This window comes from Desmodus rotundus, chromosome 9 (genome assembly GCF_022682495.2).
Source record: "Desmodus rotundus isolate HL8 chromosome 9, HLdesRot8A.1, whole genome shotgun sequence".
NCBI lineage: Eukaryota > Metazoa > Chordata > Mammalia > Chiroptera > Phyllostomidae > Desmodus > Desmodus rotundus.
The window spans coordinates 112692766-112710373 of record NC_071395.1 but is presented as its reverse complement, the minus strand read 5'-3'; the positions used below and the strand labels follow the sequence as shown (position 1 = coordinate 112710373).

The following is a 17608-nucleotide window of genomic DNA, read 5'->3' as shown; positions in this document are numbered from 1 at the left end:
TTAATGGCTCTGCGTCGTGCGGCCAGCTCACGCCCTGCACGCGTTCTGCACCCTCCTGAGCCCAGGGCTGCGCCGGGAGCCCCAGCGGCACCGCCCGTGCCAGTGCCAGGACCCTCGGCCACGCGCCTCCTCCACTGTGCAGCCCGCGCGGGCATTAGCGGCTCTGCTCCGTGTCACTGTGGCGGCACCTGACGTCAGCCACCCAGGACTGCGCCTCTGTGCAGAGACGAGTGCCACCTCCGTGGAGAGGCCCACCTCGTTCTCTGGAGGAAGGGCCCAGAAATGCCGGGGGGCTCTGACAGCCACCTCCAGCCCGGTGCCCAGCAGCTGCTAAGGGCTGTGGCCAGAACCATAGTTCGCGCCCCCCCGGGCAGCTGTGGCCGCGGGGAATGGCAGCGGGTGCTTCAGAGGCCACGCGCGCGCTAGGAGTGGAGTCAGAGCAGGAGTCAGCGCCGTACGGTTCGGCCCCCTGCCAGAGCCTCAGTGCCGCTTCACCAGCACCGACGCTCCGAGCCTCTGGAAGCAGCCTCTCCCACCTGCGCGGGCAACACATGCACGTCCGCAGATACCCGCGGAAGGAAGAGCCTCCCACCCTTGTCCTAGAGGCCAGAGCAGCACCGTCTCTGCAGGTGTGGGACGTGTCCGCAGCAGAAGCCTCACCGCACGACCCCCAGCCCGGCCCACTCAGACCCCCAAGCTCCCAGGCCTCAGGGAGGCAGGAGGCGCATGGCTGTGGCCTGGTGGATTGCCGGTCTCCTGCGTGCCGCCGTGCATTCTCCTGTGGACACCTGCTGGAGACCTCCAGGCGCGCCGGGGTGGTAACAGGGCACAGGCATCTCCACACCAAGCTATACGCTCGCTTCTTGTGAGCCCCGCTGGGCCCAGAGGCAGGCGCCGTCCTTGGCTGTGCCACAGAAGAGGAGGTGAAGCCTCGAAGCAGAGTGGTGACTTGGGGACGAGGCGCAGCCAGTGTGGACGGCGCGGGTCTGACGAAGCAGTGTTTGGTCTCCAGTGACACGGCACACCGAGCTGAGGCACAGAGCGAGGTGCACCTTCTACATGGGAACGTCTGTTCACACTCTCCAACCACGCGGACCAGCCCAGAGCCACACGTGCTCCCGGCATTCGGGTCTTGGGCACGGTGGAACCAGCCCGTCAGGTCTCCCACCTGCCAGCCAAGCTGCCCCTCTGCTCTCCCAGCTCCTACCAGCCGCCGGGCCCCCAACTCCCCCAGCTGCGACAGTGCTACCTGAAACTCCTCATGTGGGACTGCACGCCCTCCACCTACCTCTGCACCCAAGGGTCTCTGTCACATCCAGGGCCTGGCTCAGCCCCTCGCCCTCTGGTCACTGCTCCTCATCAGCAGTGACCTCCCCCAAGTTCCTTCTCTGACCACTCGATCTTTCTGGCCGTCTGCCAGAGCCTGGCCACCCTGCGTATCCCAGAAGCACCTGGCCTGCCCCGGAACACAGTCCCAGTCCCCATCTTCTCGGTCCAGCTCTCCATCCTGGTCACGGTGCACCACCACCCCTGGGGCTTCCAAGCCTGAAGCTGAAGCACACATGGGAAGTGCTGATGGCCCCCCTTAAACCGTCCCAAAGCCGTGAGGGCTGGGCAGGCTGGCACCTGGTCTGTGGCCAGGGGCTGGGGGCCTGCACAGGGCAGGCAGGCAGGCAGGTATGTCCTCGGGGGCGGCGCAGGCCGGGCAGTGAGGAGGACGGTGCCTGTGGGGAAGTGGTCCGGTGCAGGCCAGGGGGGTGGGGACTCGTCCCCACCTCAGTGAGCACACCGAGGACAGGACACCAAAGGGCCTCACTGTCAGAGAGGCTGGGAAGGGGGCAGGGGGCCGTGCACCACGACCACGCAGGAGCATGGACGCACCTGCTGCTCGTGCGTGTGGCTCCCTCGTTCTGCCCCCTGGGACGGGCGTGCCCCCCCCCCCCCCCGCCAGTTCCACGAGGACCCTCGCAGCCACTGAAGGGTGCTGGTCTCCTGGGGAAATGTCTGGTCCCAGCAACACGCAGGAGGAGAGTGAGCCAGGGCAGCGGGTGGGGAGGTCCTCAAACGGCGCAGAAGCGAGACAGAGGCTGCATCAACCCATGAGGGTGACAAATGAGGACAACACTGGATTATCACCCTGGAGTCAGACAGGACACCCAGAGGTCAAATTGCGTAAGCCGAGAGGCTGTGGAGACAGCAGCGCTAGAGCAGGCGCCAAGCCCTGCCTCCCAAACTGCGCGCTCACGGGAAGGCCCCGGGGCAGCGCGGCTCCGGCGCGCTCAGTGGGGTCAGTCAGCCCTGTGCACCTGACAGGACTCGGGGTGGGGGCAGGCTGACGTCCTCTGTGACGCTCCTGCCCAAGAGGCACAACCGACACGTAACCTGGAGGCCTTGCCAGCAACGGCCTCTAGCTAGGCAGCTGGTGACCTTCTGGATGTCAAGGTCACGAAGGCCACAGAAAAGCCGAGGGCCCGTTCCAGGCTGAATGTGACACAGCTGGGTCCTTGGGCCGTAAAGGACACCCTGGGGCCCGGCGGCACGCCGGCACACGCCCGAGGCTCCCGTGGCAGAGCGTCCGGGTCAGCTCCCTGGTGCTGGTGGCCGAGCTGTGTTGTGGGTGGGGCCCTCGTTTGTAGGACGCGGAGCAGGAAAGGACTCAGAGGGGCCGGGCGGCTTTTCAGCAGCTTGCCCTCTGATGGACTGGTGGGGACACCGCTTCAGACTGCGCTCGCAACTTTTGATTTTTGCTTCAAAATTAAAATTACAATACAGACTGCTCAATCCCACTGAAAATTTGCTGAATCAAACCTCCAGGCATCTCGTCTTCTTCCACCATTACTGTTGAAGTCACCATGGCAACAGCCAGCCCCCCTAATAAAGGCCGAATGGAAGGTTTTCCCCCGTGAAGGCCATGTACCCTTCGGAACTCAAAATCCACTGACATCATTGCAAAAAAAAATTTTGCAAAAAATATTTAAAAACACAATGTTAAAAAATCTACTTGTTTACCATATCTTTCACACAGGAAGGAAGGAATAAATTCTTTTCTCATTCGTTGACGCTGCCGCATAAATACTGACCAGTGAGGCTTCTTTGGTTTCTGTTTTGGTGGGGGCCAGGGGCCGGGGAAGGACCCCCAGAAAGCCCAGCAGGAGCCAGGCCTCCTCGTGTGGCAGGGGCCATCAGCAGCACACACAGCCCCACGCTAGCAGGACTCACACCCCCTGGGGCACACACGGAGGGGGGGGGGCCAGAGCCGTGCTGTACAAAACCCAGCCTAAGAGTTACAGAGAGAGAAGGTACAAAGCAACTGATTCAATTCAGCTGTGACAAGGCGTGAATGAAGTGGGGACAGTCAGTGCTGGCTAACGAGAAGTCAGTTTCCACCCTGGCTGGGGTGGCTCCATGGTTGAGCGCAGGCCTGTGGATCGAAGGGTCGCCGGATCGATTCCCTGGACAGGCCACATGCCTGGGGTGAGGGCCAGGTCCCTGGTTGGGGGACAGCGAGAGGCAGCCGACAGCTGTTTCTCTGGTACATCATATCTCCCTCCCATCCCCTCTCTAAAAATAAATAAATAAAATCTTTACAGAAAAGAAGTTGATTCCCACCAGCATGGCCACCAGGAGATGGCAGAGAGCCAGGGCAGCGGCCACAGACGACAGTGGCTGCCACTGGGTGTGGGGACAGGGGCCTGGGCTGCGGGCGGGGAGGCTGTGCAGCAGGGCTGGCACCCTGAGACACCCCAAAGAGGATAGCAGGCGAATAAAATGGAAAAAGAGCATTGTTTGCCCAATTCTGACCAAAGTAACTTGTGTTTTTTCTTAAAGGAGATAAAGGGAGTTTCTGCTTTCGCTTAAGACAGAGAGAGCTGGGGGTGTCCCCAGTCTTGCCGGCAAGAGAAAGCTGATAATCAGCAGTGGAAACAAAGGAAAATCCACACTGAGGCGGCCTCACTGATAAATCACCCCAAAATTCAGAGAAGAAATAATACCCAATTCAATACACACTCCTCCACAAAACACGACTCATTTGATAAGGCCGACACCAAACAAATACGCTGCAGTGGAAGAAAACTGTAGACCAACGTCCCTCGTGAGCAGAGAGCGAGCTCCTTCACAAAGCAGCCGCGTCTCCTCGAGCGGCGCAGGGAGACGGCCACACAATGGGTTTGCTCCAGGAGTGCAAGGTTGGCTCTGCAACCAAAACGGAGTCAATACACTTTGCCACGTCGGCAGACTGAAAAGAAAAGCTAGGCGACTATCTCAGTCGATGCTGAGGAAGCATTTTGTAAGAGTCAACAATGATTCTTGACAAAAACTCAGCAACTGAGGACAGAAGGGGACTTCTTACCTTATAAAAGGCATCTAACCCCCCCCCCCCCCCCCCCCGGCTAATATCCTTAATGGTGAGCCTAATGCCCCCTCCCTAGGAGCAGAGACGCAGGAAGGTTGGGCCCACGCCCCGCTCCCGTTCAGCAGGGCACCAGAGCCGCTGGGGGACGATGACCAAGAACTGGGCGGCGTTTTGTGGGAGCAGACAAGCCTCCTCGCTGTGGGATGGAGGCACCTGCATGCAGGTGTCTGTCGCTTGAGTTTTTGAGTGTAGAGAGCAACTCTTAGGTGCCAGGTGCGGGGCAAATTGAAAGGAGAAAGTTATAGAATCCGACAACCATGCTTTTACTGGTTTTCCGTGAGAGACTTTCTCCACCGTAAATCTCAGGTGATTGCACCCAAACAACGTCAAGGTCAGAGAGCTTGTGAAGGCAGGAAGGCTTCAGGTTCCCACACACCAGCGGCAGCACCCTGGCCAGGCCCTGCGCCCTCCTCGGTGACCCTCGGGACTTACCGATCCAGCACTCTAGCCGCGCACAGGGGGTGGTCTTCACCACATCCGGAGGGTCCACGCCGACATTCAGGCACAACACTAAGGCCACACTGACAGTCTTCATCTGCAGACATGACAGAAGAAACAAGCCTTTCAGCGCACAAGCCACGGGCACCTGTCTCCAGCCCCGCCCACCCGCCTCCCCACCCCGCCTCCACCTCCGCCACCTGTGCCGCCAGGTGTTTCCTCGAGCAACTTCTTGCCGCCGTTTCAGAGTACAGCGGGCAGATGGCAGGAGAGGCCTTTCTCAGGCTTCCTTCTGATACATTTCCAGAAAGAAGTCGATCCAAAGCGTAAACATTGCAAGGCGCTTGTAACATTCTGCCAGATCCCTCCGCAAAGCTTTCGCACACACTCGTTACATAAGAGCGTTATTTATTCAATGAGAGGAAAATACATTGACTTGAACGACGTTCTTCGGTATCATTTGTATCTTTTATCTTTTGTGGGTTTTCCACTCGTGTTTCCTCTGCCATCGTTTACTAATGTCAGTGGTTTCTGCCGATTGGTTTTCACATACTCTTTATGCATCAAGCGCTGCGGCCACGTGCTCCCCCGGCCTGCTGTTTCCCACCTGATTTGCTGGACACGACACAGCCTCGGCCTGTCACCGAGACACCTTCCTGCACGCCAGTCCCCCCCAGTGCCCGTCAGCTGGGAAACGTCAGCCCACGACCTGGAAGGCACAGGCCGGGAGCCCGGGCCTCCTCCTGCATTCCTCCACGGGCCCAGCAAACGTTTCCTGACCATGAGCCGGGCTCCAGTCCCTGCTTTGCGGGGCCGTCTTTAGGGGCATCGGCAAAGGAAGGAGATGAAAGTCCCCGCAGGCAGGGCACATGGCGTCTCAACCAGGGCAGCCTGCCCTCCTCCCCACCCTGCTCCTGTGCCCCAGCACCTGCCTCGGACCCCTCACCCTACTTTCTCTGTCCTGCCTCCTCCATGCCCCTGTGTCTGGTCTCACAACCGTCCCCCCTCCAAACCAGCACCACGTAACACCTGGGACCCACGGCTTCCTGGGACCTTGCCTAGCCTCTCGGTCCAGGCTCCACACCGCAGCACAGGAGGCTTTAAACCCAGATCTGCGGGCGCGTTAAATAAAGGGGAGCGCGGAGAGCTTGGCCCTCCGTCAGCAGGTGTGACGTGAACCACACACTGTGCAGGAGGACGGAGGGGCTCACAAGTTCACTCCTGCTTCATCAGACACACCTCGCCTGACACCCTGCACCTCACCTTCTCAAGAAAACAAGAAATACTCCTGGCTGGTGTGGCCCAGTGGATTGAGTACCAGCTGCGACCCAAAGGGTCGCCAGTTCGATTTCCAGTCAGGGCACATGCCTGGGGTGCGGGCCAGGTCCCAAGTGCGGGCCACGTGAGAGGCAACCAGATTGATGTTTCTCTCCCTCTCTGTCTAAAAATAAATAAATAAAATCTTAAAAGAAAACAAGAAACAAATGTCAAGAATATACGGGCACAAGAACTACAAAAACGTGTCTGTCCTGTGCCTGGCTGCCACCCAAGTGCCATAGCCCGGTGGAGGACATGCCAGCGAATAGCCCCGAGCCCACCGAACACGCCCTGCGCTCGCTCCCCCGGCTCTCAGCTCGGCCTGATCTCCGCCGTGGAGGGTTTTAAACTCTTAGCCGCACCCTGAAGTGTCCTTTCAGTATTTTATTCTCATTTCTGTGGAAACCTCATTCCAAACATTCTAGATTAACGTTTTTTAATAACACAGTCCCAGCATTAAGAAAATGTAAGGCTTATCAATTCAATGTGTCAAAAACTACGTAACAATACATAAAATAACCATTTGGGACTGGAACACAGCTTTCTCTCCAGTGCAATGTAATGAAAGAGGACAGAGCTCTGTCCCCAGAAGTCAGCTCTGAATTTGCGAAGAGCACCGTTCTGAAGACTCTGAACTGCGAGCGATCACTGACAGCGTGCGCCCCCCAGCTCTCCCGAGCAGTGTCGACCCCCGCCAGGAAGGCGGGGCGCAGCAGCGCTCTTCGGGCCCGTCCTGCCCTGCAGGTAGGGAGCCGCTACCTTAGGGTTCTGGGCCCAGCCCAAAGCCTGGCCATCACCTGGGACACAGGGTGGAGAGGCTGGGGACAGCTGGGCGGTGGGGTGATGCTGTCACAGCCCAGGCGATGTTCTGCACAACCCTTTGGAAATGCAGCTTCTCAGGGTTCGGAAAGGACGACATGGCCCGCACCCTGCACCTCACGTGACACCCTGGGAGGCCTGGAGCAGTGCCCGTTGCTGGATGCACAGCAGCTCCCACAGGGAGAGGTCGGCACTGACACCAGCCCGCGGGACAGTAGCAACTCTCCCACCACGAGCTGGGAGACTTCCCAGCGGCCGGCGCTGGCGGGCTCCCGGCAGCAGGCGAGGCCTGTGGCCTGGACACCTCCCCCGTGGACACCCTTACACTCAGGTGCAGGTCACCTCGCTGATTACCAACACATTCGTGCCTGTCGCCAAAGAATTCAAAACAGTCACACGGGCTCCTTTACTGGTGTCTTCCCACTGAGCTGATCTGACAAACCACGTATCTTGAAAAGACAGTTGAGGAAGTGCCACGGCCACCCCAGATGTGGAGCACCAGGCCGACCGGCACTGCTAGCCCGGCGGTGAGGCAGGTGGAGAAGCCGCCAGCACACATGGCCAGGCCCCCCTGCCCAGCTCGACTCCTGCCCAGCCGCCCAGCACCACAGCTGAGCGGAAGGGACCAGGAAGCAGGCGGGCTTGCCATCTCTGCCACAACAGCCACTGTCCCCGCTTTCTGGAGGCACAGCCACCCAGTCCCCAGCTGTGCTCATTAAGAGTCAGAGCATCCAGCGAGAGCCTGGAGCGCGGCCGGAGCCGCACAAATGCATAACTTACAGACAAAGCCAGAACGTGGAGCCACAGCAAACAGAGCAGCTGCACTGGGCGGGGGCGGGGGTGTTGAATAAAGGAAAAGCCGGTGCACCTCCAGCTCCCATCCCAAAGACTGCTAAAAACAAGGAGGACGTAAACCAGCAAGAAACACATCAAACGGAGTTTTTGCCACCAAACGCTGACACAAAATCAGAGCCTCCACCGCAGCAGCGAAGGGGCGCACTTGTGCCGGCTTCACTTGGGTGTCCCTTTGTTCGGGTCCACGGGCACTGGGAGGAGGGTGCAGATCTGGGACTTGGGAGCCCAGCTGGTTGCCGTGAGCCAGACGCCTCATTCAGGTCTGCGCACTCTTTTCGGAGGCCAAATTCTGTCTGTACGTCACTGCTTCCTAAGACCACCCAGTCCTGAAAAACAGCCTGATGGAAGGGAAGGGAGGAAGGTACCTCTCAGGGTGGAAAGAGAAAGCCCCGCCCACCACTGCCTCCCCATCGCAGGCCTGGGGAGAGCCCGGTGTCTGAGAAAGAAATTGAAGAAATGCATGCACAGTAGGTTTATTATTGAGATCAGGACAATTCTGGCTTTTCCCAAAACTAAAATCACCTGTGAAGGGAAGCGATTTCAGACTGTCGATGAGATTGGGGGAAATGCAACGGGGCAGCTGAGGGCGACTGGGAGAGCTGTGTGAGGCCCCGAGGTGCCCACTCTGAAGGGGACGGAGGCGCCATTGTCCCGTGTACAGTGTGTCTTGTCTCTTCTTCAATAAACGTCTTTGCTTTTCAAGTTCCGTGGTGAACACTCTCTGGACAGACTGTGTGTGTGCATGTGTATCCAATTAACTGCTCAATCTTTTTACCCAAGAAGTGGGGGGGGAAACACATTTGTCTCAGAGGAACACAGAAAAATATAAAAACCAGACACGCATACACACACAAATTAACTGCAAATAATTCAGCGGGAAGTCGAAACGTGGAGACCTCTCCCGCTGCAGCCTGAGGCTGGACCGGAAGGGGTGAGGCGGCAGGTGCCCGAGGCCGGAGCCCACAGCTTCAGAAACCCGCCCGCAGGCTGCACGGCGCTCTCAGCGAGCTCCGCTGGCAACCGGGTGGGCTGCGCGGTGTGAACCGCGTCTCTGGGAAGCTGCCGAGCGGGGCACCTCCTGGGACGCAGCCTGCAGGACCTGGGTGAAAGAGTGTGCGGCTCCGTGTCCGTAATTATTACTCCACACACGGACACACGTGCGAAGGACACAGGACAGGAGCGTGAGGCGTGCCGGGCGCCGCTGGTGGCCGAGGGAAGCAACACGGGTGCCCAGCCCCCTCCTCTGCTTTACGCCCGGCCCTTCTGTGTCTGCCTCAAGCGTTCTGCCGTAAACACGTATGATTTCTAGAAGCACAGGGAAGCAATAAAAATGTTATCACAACTGGCAAGTGTCTTTTATGCATGTGTGTGCGTATATATAATTTTTATTACACTCCGAAGAAAGAAAAAATAACTCATCCAGTTAGCTGGAGCTCAGACCAGTTACCAAGGCAACAGTGAGCGGGACGGTGAGCGAGGAATACAGGTGACACCCTGCAGGCGGGCCGAGAGGGACCGGGCCTCCTCTGCGCAGCGCTGCCACCCAACCCGTGAGAGCCCGTCACCCACGAGGACCTGTCCTCCATCTGCGTCCTCCACCCATCCCAGGAGGACACCAGGCCAAGCCCACCACCAAGATGCGTCCACGGGGACAATGAGACTTCCGAGCCAACACGTGGGTTGACTTCCAGGCTGTTTAGAGACTTCTTTCACTCGACAGAGGGCTGGGCCACGGCCGCAAGACCCCAGATGGAAAGCAGAGCCACAGTGTCGTCACGGGACGGAGCCACTCCTTCTGGCCCTCTCACCCTCACGCAGCAACGTGCTGCCCGTGGCGCAGCCTTCCTCCGGGCTGTCCCCAGGCACACCGGCTGTGCGGAGCGCCCGGCCGTGTTGGCTGAAGCGCCCGGGGGACAGGCGCTGCGCCATGTGCAAGTCCCGGGACTCTAGGGGGGCTGATTTCCTCCTCTTCCCCCCAGCTGGTGCAGTGGGGCCTTGGCCCCACCCAGCAGCTGGGGGGAGAGATGGGTCTTATAAAGACTGTCAAGGCACAAGCGTGGCTAAGCAGATGTTTCTGGAAGGCGAACCCGTGACGATGCGAACACCCGCCTGGGATGGAAGGGAACGGGGGAGGGAAACAAGCAGCCTGCAGGAGGCATGGCGGCAGGGGGAGGGACCGGAGCAGCGGAAAAAGGAAGGTCCCTCTGCTTCAGGGCGAATGCGTGACAGCTGTGGGGCTCAGTGGGCAGAGGGGGAGGACGCAGGCCAACCCAAGGCCTCGCCTGCCTGAGACTCTGTAACGAGACCCTGACTAACGTGCCCCACGGGGTCCCCACAATGTTTCAGCACCGGCCGTACATCTCGAAGACTTCCGAAACACGGACTCCAGCTCTCCAAGGTAGAAAGCAGAAGCAATTCTGTCTGGACTCTCTTGCAGCTAAGGGGCCATCAGGGGGCCTGTGCTCCTCTAGGCAGATGCACCGCCCGGGTTCAGGCTCTGAATCCCACCAGGCCGTGGTCCACCTGGTGCTGGTGGGTAGCAGGGCATCTGAGTTCCCCGCAATGTCCCAGCTGCTCAGCAGCTACAGAAGCCCATTGGGGTCGCTGTCACCGCAGGGTCTGGCTCTGGGTCCTTCTCTTGCTTAATGTAGCCAGTGTGGATTCTGACGTCTGGAACTATGAATCCCTGAGGCTCTTCAGGGAAGAAAACATTCGGAAGCCGAAACCATGAGATGTCATCTATACAGGCGTCTGCAACAACGGCCAGCACAGCATCGCCACACCAGGGGACCGAGGACACACACAGGTGCAGGGGCTGTCAAACCAAAGGAGACTTCCACCTCTGGCCCCACGCGGGCTGGCTGACCATGTGAAAGGGAGGGAAGGGGACACAAGCTCACAGCGACACCATCGCCACCCGTCGCCATCCAGAAGCCGCCCAGGCCCTGAGCTCGCTCAAAAGCAGCACCTTGACCTCACGATTGTTCGGGTCTGCAACTGGTGCCAGCAACTTCGGTCCTTCTGAGCAGCAGGCCCAGAGGGGAGGGGGGCAGGGGCCCTGGGGAAGGGCCAGCAGCAGGCCGGAGTGGCAGGGCAGAGACGGGCACTGCGGCCGGGGACACACAGGCCACACGCCACCTGCTGCCGGCTGCCCAGGGCTCTCTCTGCACCCCGCCCCCCAAAAAAGGAAGGCTCAGCAAGCCTCCTCTTAACAAAACAAAGTCGGAACTCCCCCACGACCCCATTACTCACAGGAATTCTAAATGAGAAGCTGCCACAGGACAGGGTCAAAGGTGGAAAGCATCGCAACATGAAACAACCACCCGCCACACCCCCTTATTTCACGGGTGCGCTGGTAAAGGTGACCGCACACACTGACACCCCCTCGGGGGACTGTCCCCATTGGGCCGCCCATACCGCTCCAGGCCGCGGGGCACAGCACCCAGGGTCGGCCCTGGGAGACTGGGGTGTGCAGCAGTCGGCACCTGCCTCTGGCAGCAGAGCCTCCTCATCAGCAGTAACACAGTACGCACCTTCATTCTCTGTCACCGCCCCATGACCACGCCCTTGGGGACAGCAGCCACACAGGAACCACCCAGGAATTCGGTCAGGTGACCAGGAGTATCCCTGTCCCCAGGCTGAGGTGTCAGGGCTGGCCCCTCTGCCCCAAACCAGCGAGTTGCCTCCCCCCCACAGGTGATCACGCCACAGAGTAGGAACACCATTTTACCACGATCACAGGTTCCACGGGTGTCAGCTGCCAAGGACACAGCAGCCAGTGGCGACTCGCACAGGGCCCCTGGAAGCTTCCTCCGTCCCACGTCTGGTGGTTGACAGTGGCTGTGCCTGTCCACAGGTTTCCTCGCCACACAGTGGCTGCTCTGGGGACAAGCACCCCAGCAGACCCAGGGGACAGCCTTCACAACCCAGCCGCGGAGGGCAGGGGGTCCATGTCACCACTCCCAGTGGGAGAAGACCCAGGTCCCCATGGCCCCAGGGGAGACTCAAGCTGCCAGGAGGGGGTCTGACGCACCAGTCGTCCGGCCGAAGTCCCGGTCCGAGGGCGTCCTACGCAGCGTGACTGCGGCTCTCCTTGCTCCCTCTCCAGGGCCCCTCTGCCCAGCGCACGGGCCAGCAGGCGCTGCCAGACCCCTCTAAGCTCGGGACGCCTCACGCGGACACTCTGCTCCTGAGCAGCTCCTGGGCCTGTGCGTGGCTCCATCAGCATCAGTCCCCCGGCCTCCAGCCACGCAGGGACGCACAAGCGCCACACGTGGAAAGCACTGGTCTCATCAGCATGCAGGACCGCCGAGCCACCCTCTGAAAAGACTCGGCGTGCTGGGCACCTTGATGTGAAAGTGTCACCGGAGGCCCACAAGCTGCGTGGCCTCCGGGTGTCAGAACTGCTCCAGACTCCGAGTAAGCAACACTGGCCACAGAGGGCCCAGTGTCAGGGACAGTTCAGCCCAGAAAGCCGAGTCTGCTTTCCTTCCCTCACTGAATTCCCTTTGAAAGTAATTAAGACTTTAGCCCCGACGGGTGTGGTGTGGTTTGGCTGGCTGGGCAAAACTCTGCTAAGCAGAAGGTCGCCGGTTCGATTCCCGGTCAGGGCACAGACCTGGGTGGCAGGCCACCCTGGTTTGTGGTTGTGCGGGAGGCAACTGGTGAGTGCTTCTCTCACGTCGATGTTTCTCTCCTCTCTTTCTCCCTCCCTTCCCCTCTCTAAAAATACAAGTTTTTGAAAGTTGATCCACTCTCAAAGACAAGGTACAGGGCTGCGGGCTTCTACGCTGCACCAAGGTACCCCTCACCCCCGTCGACTGCCAGCCCGTCCGTGAGTCCCGGTGGAAAGCGGTGGCCAGACAGGACAGCCGCGGGTGAGCTCACGTGCTGGCCCGTGTTTTCTCCTCTCCCCGCCTCCCAGGCGCACACACAGCCGGCATTCACTGCGCTCTTGCCGGAGGTTCTCCTCACCGCCCGTCTCTAACTCCTGAAACACACACGCCCCAGAATAAAGAGGGGACGGCTGTCGCCGGGACAGATGCTGCGGGGCTTCAACTCCAAGCGCTTCGTGGGGAGGGAGCCCACTCACCACCTGGCAATTTGCCGTGGAACCAAGTGCAGCCCGTGCTTATTAACGTTCGCCACACTTGAGAAAGGCGGGGGGGGGGGGGGGCCGCGCGGTGGGTATTTTCCATGAAAACACTCGGTTTTCAGAAACGGCCAGTTCTCTGTGCTGAGTGTTGACGCCTCGGCTGCTCCTGCGCATGGAGAGGCCACCGCGGTGGCCCTGTGCTGCTGTCATTCGGCTGAGGGGTGTGGCTCTGCAGGTTCATGGTGCAAATACAAATTTTCCATGGTTTTCAGTGAAAAGCCCAAACTTTATCGCTGGCAACAAATGTCACAGCTGTTTTCCTTGGAGTGACTGGCTCACCTCGCTCTCCGTTGAGGAAGCCGGACTCTGTCCATTTCGGAGATGGACTCTGAAGGAGAAACAGTGTCCGCGGAGAAGCATCCTGCTCCGGGCACACCCTGGAGTAGCTGCGGGCTGGGGTCCGACCCCCGCAACACAGCGAGTCGCCCTGTTGTGGCTGGTGGAGGGTCTCGCCCCCGGCTTTTCGAATGCGCAGCATCTGGGAGGCGCAGCGCAGCAAAGTCTGCCTGGCTCACACGTGCTTTTCCTGGACATGACCTTGAGCTCCCCAGGCAGCAGGAACCCCTGAAGAGCGGCATGTAGTGTCTTCTAGGACAGAACACTTGTATCCCCTGCTGGCCTGCTACCCTGTCCCGAGGCCTCCTCCTCCCCAGCCAAACCCGCACGTGCAGGTGTGAAGACACACGAGGCCGGCCGGGAAGGTGTCCGGCCGTGCAGTACGGAAAGTAGAGACATTGACTGGAAAAGACAAGACCCTGTACACAGCACAGTGACGCCTCAGTCCCCTTCAGAGTAGGCACCTGGGGACCTCACACAGCTCTCCCAGTCGCCACCAGCTGCCACGCTGTATTTTCCTGAATCTCACTGACAGTCTGTAACCTCTTCCCCATCAAAGGTGATTTTAGTTTTGGGAAAAGCCAGAAGTCGCAGGGCGTCAAAATTGGGCTGTGGGGGGCTGGGTCACCTGGGTGACGTGACGTCTTGCTAAAAACTCTGCACAAAAACCTGGAGCAGGAGCGGGCGCGTTGTCCTGACGAAGCTGCCGGTCACCAGCTGCCCACAGCTGCGGCCGTCTGCATCACCCGGAGAGTTTCCGCGGAAGAATGTTCAAGCTTAACGCAAAGTTTGATGCAGTCGTTGCTCTACTCACTCGCTCATTTTGAATGTGACACCCACACAGTACACGTGCTCACTCAACAGCGTCTACCACCCGCACTGACTAGTACAGTGACGTCGTCATTGTTCACGCATGTGCACCCCAGTCCTCTTGGCTGCCAGATTACATGGATGCCGCGCGAGCCGTTCTTGTCTTGACGGCTGGACGTTTCCCGGACGGACCTCGTGGGAAAATGTCTGCGGCAGCGCTGTGGTAGCACACGAGGGCCGGAAGCCCCAATCTCCCCCACTGTGGAGCGCAGGAAGAAGCGGTGCCCGTGCGTGCTGTGCGCGCCACGCCAGCAGGAGAACGACCACCGGGAGGCACCCCAGGCGCCGCACGAGCGGGCGCTTCTGACGGAGGGCTGGCAGGTGCCCCGGCCCCGACGGTGCCCGTGTCACTTTCTGGGTCTTCGTTCCACTCTGCACGTGTCTGACACGCCTTCGGGGTGGGTGGCACAGGGGAACCGTGTGAAGGTGCCTGAAGAAAACACAGACAGAGCGGCACCTGACCGGTTTGGTTTGTGCTCCACCAACGTCTCCTGAGGACCAGCCACCAAACACCCTGGGCACTAAGGGAGGAGGGGAGGGACCTCTCACCACCACGAGTGTTAAAATCGTCCTGGGGAACAGGAGCAAGTGTGACGTGCAGCAAGGAGCGGGAAAGTCCCTGAGAACACAGAACTGAGCCCAGGAAAATCAGACCAGTGAGCTAGACCTTAGAGAGCGGGGAACGCCTGGAGCCAACCCCGAGACAGACCTGTCCCCTGAGCATAGGGGACGGACGTCCCCTTGCTGCCTGTGTCCACCCGGGAGCCTGAACCAGGGGCCTCCAGGGCTGAGGGGAGGTGTGACCGAGCAGACACAGTGGGCAGCTGCTGTGCCTCTCCAGAAACACAGAGAAGGTGCCCGCGTGCCCAAACCTCTGCTGTTTCCTCTTCACAATTCCTTAATTGGTACTTTCTCAGAAAGGACACTTCGGGGCGGAGTTCTGGCCACCCAGGTCCCCTGTGGCGGTGACCTAGCTACCACAGCAGGGGCACCAGGGCATCCGGCCAGCTCCACAGGTCTCAATGTAGCGAGAGAGCGCAGCTCCCGCCCCCAGGCTCGGTCTGCGAGACAAACAGGCCCTGTGAGGCTGGTGTGGGGGAAATGGGGGCGGTGGAGGTGGGACCTAATGTACGGCTTCCCCGCTGCACCAGACAATTAGCTCCGTGCCAGAAACTGAGGATGGATGTCCTCCCGGCCCTCCGCACACCGCCTCTCGGCCTCCATCTGCCGCCGCAGCTCCTTTGACAAACTGCAAACGACGGGGTGACGGATGCGGGAAGTGCCAGCTCCCAGCCTCCACGGAGAAGAGGGAAAGCGGCCAATCAAAGCAGTTCTCAGTGCCCTGTGCTCAGGCCTCAAAGGAGACTGCGCATGTGCGTGCCAAGGTTTCGAACGAGTGTTTTGTAAACACTGCGAGTTTCTAACCTCTCATCACTAAAGTGTTTAACAGGCACCCAAATACTTTTAAATCCAATGCAAAAATCACGTCTCCATTAAGTAAGTCCCCGGGGTCCTCTTCAGACCGACAGATTGTAAAACATCTCCTTTCTGCCCTGGCCAGGCGGCTCAGCCAGTTAGAGCATCATCCCGAAGCACCAAAGCTGTGGGTTCGATCCTCGTCAGGGCACGTGCAGGAAGCGACCGATGAATGTGTGAGTGAGTGGAACAACAGAGCGGTGTTTCTCTCTCTCTGTCCCCCCTTTCTCTCCCTCTCTGTCTCTCAAATCAATAAAGTAAAAAAAAAAAAAAAATTTACAGTCTTATCTCTAAGCTCTATGTGAATAGCTCTAAATAAAGTTATCCTCGAGAACACCCATCCTTAAGCCACATGAGTGTGTAAGGACCGTAATAAGCCCAGGTGCCAGCAACGATGGCATGTGATGGCCGGGCAGTCCTGGCGGGTGGGGCAGAGCTGGCCCCTCGATGCGGCAGCTCTCCGCACCTCGGAGTGCCCGGAGGGGCAGCACGCCAGCCCCTGGAGCAAGGCGGGACATCGCACACGGCGGAGCAGCCCCCCGGACTTTACTGCAATCCCACTTCCCACTGGCCCCGCCCCCCCTTTCGGCGACCATTCGCATTGGGGTGCAGCCTCCTTCTCTCCTGGGGAAGCACAAGGAAGTGGGGGACAGGGGACAGGGGGCAGAATGCAGCTGTAGCCAGCTCCTGTTCCTCCCATATATCACGAAGTGACACAAATATCTGTGGTTCGTTTTAGATGTTTGAACTCGGGGTCAGCAGCTTGCCAGTGACTATCCCCACACATCTGGAACCATTTAGTTTAATTAAGTTCCATGACTCACCAGCTACCAAAGACTTGATTAAATGAAAAGTTCCAAACACAACTCCCATTTTCTCGTGGTGAAACGTCTTCCTAAAGGCGCCCGAGGGCAGAGGCGCACCAGGCCGTGGACAGAGACATGCGACCGCGGGCTCTGCGGGCGCCGGTCCTCACAAAGGGGGGGTTACGAGGAAATGGAGGGGAAGAGCTAAGACAAATAGAAGCCCTGGCTAGTGTGGCTCACTGGGCTGGCGCATCGTCCCACAACCAAAGGGTTGAGGGTTCAGTTCCCAGTCTGGGCACGCATGGGAAGCAGCCAGCTGATGTTTCTCTCCCACACAGACGTTTCTCTCTATGGTTCCTCTCTCCCTTCCTCTCTGAAAGCAATGAAAAAGCACCCCCAGGCAAGGGTAATTAGAAAGAGAAAGAGAAGAGCAGAAAACAGCAGCACAGCACCTTCCCTGTCACTTCACTGGGGGAGGTAAATGCGGTGACGCTGAGGGAAGGAGTCGCACTCTTCCTGGCCTTCACGTCCCCCGCGGTGCTCGCTCCACTACAACTCCACTCACCTTGGAAGGCAGCGACTTGAGCCGCCCTATCAAGTTTAAATGCTCGAGTTCACATCTTTTTCAGTTCCATGAGTTCTGACCCTCAGAGCTCAAAGAAAACTCAGCCCCCACCCCCCACAGCCCCCCGAGCCCTCTGGTGGACCGTTTCTCTGCAGCTCCCAGTGAAACCCCAACGGACGAAAAACAAGCTCCACAGAAGTGCAGCTCAGGGTGCTGCCTGCTCCCCTTCCGGCTCAGAAGGAGCACTGCGTCCAGGACAAAAGAAAACCCAAGGGGTGAGACTGCGTGTGCCGGCCCCGCCGAGCCCAGCCCACGCTGCGCGGCCTTCGGCAGCCTCCTCAGCAGGGCCGGCGGCCACAGGAACCCGCCGCTCCACAGAAAGACCTGTGATGGGTATTTGTGTCTGCCGGGCGGAGCCCCGGTGCCCAGTAAGGCCCAGCACTGTTCTGTGAGGCGTGTTGGGATGAGATCAACATTCAGACGATGGAGGCTGAGTACAGTCGACAGCCCTCCCGGTGTGCAGGCCCCGGCCTGTCCGGGGAAGGGCTGGCCCTTCC

At 59.4% G+C, this 17608-nt stretch overlaps 1 protein-coding gene across 1 annotated transcript in view; it reads right to left on the bottom strand.

Moving 5' to 3' along the window:
* Positions 1-17608, bottom strand: part of RPTOR (regulatory associated protein of MTOR complex 1) — a 141866-nt gene that overhangs the window by 108408 nt on the left and 15850 nt on the right. The window contains exon 2 of the mRNA XM_053910450.1: positions 4847-4949. Within this exon, the coding sequence (XP_053766425.1) occupies positions 4847-4949 (103 nt within the window). The remainder of the gene's footprint in view (positions 1-4846; positions 4950-17608) is intronic.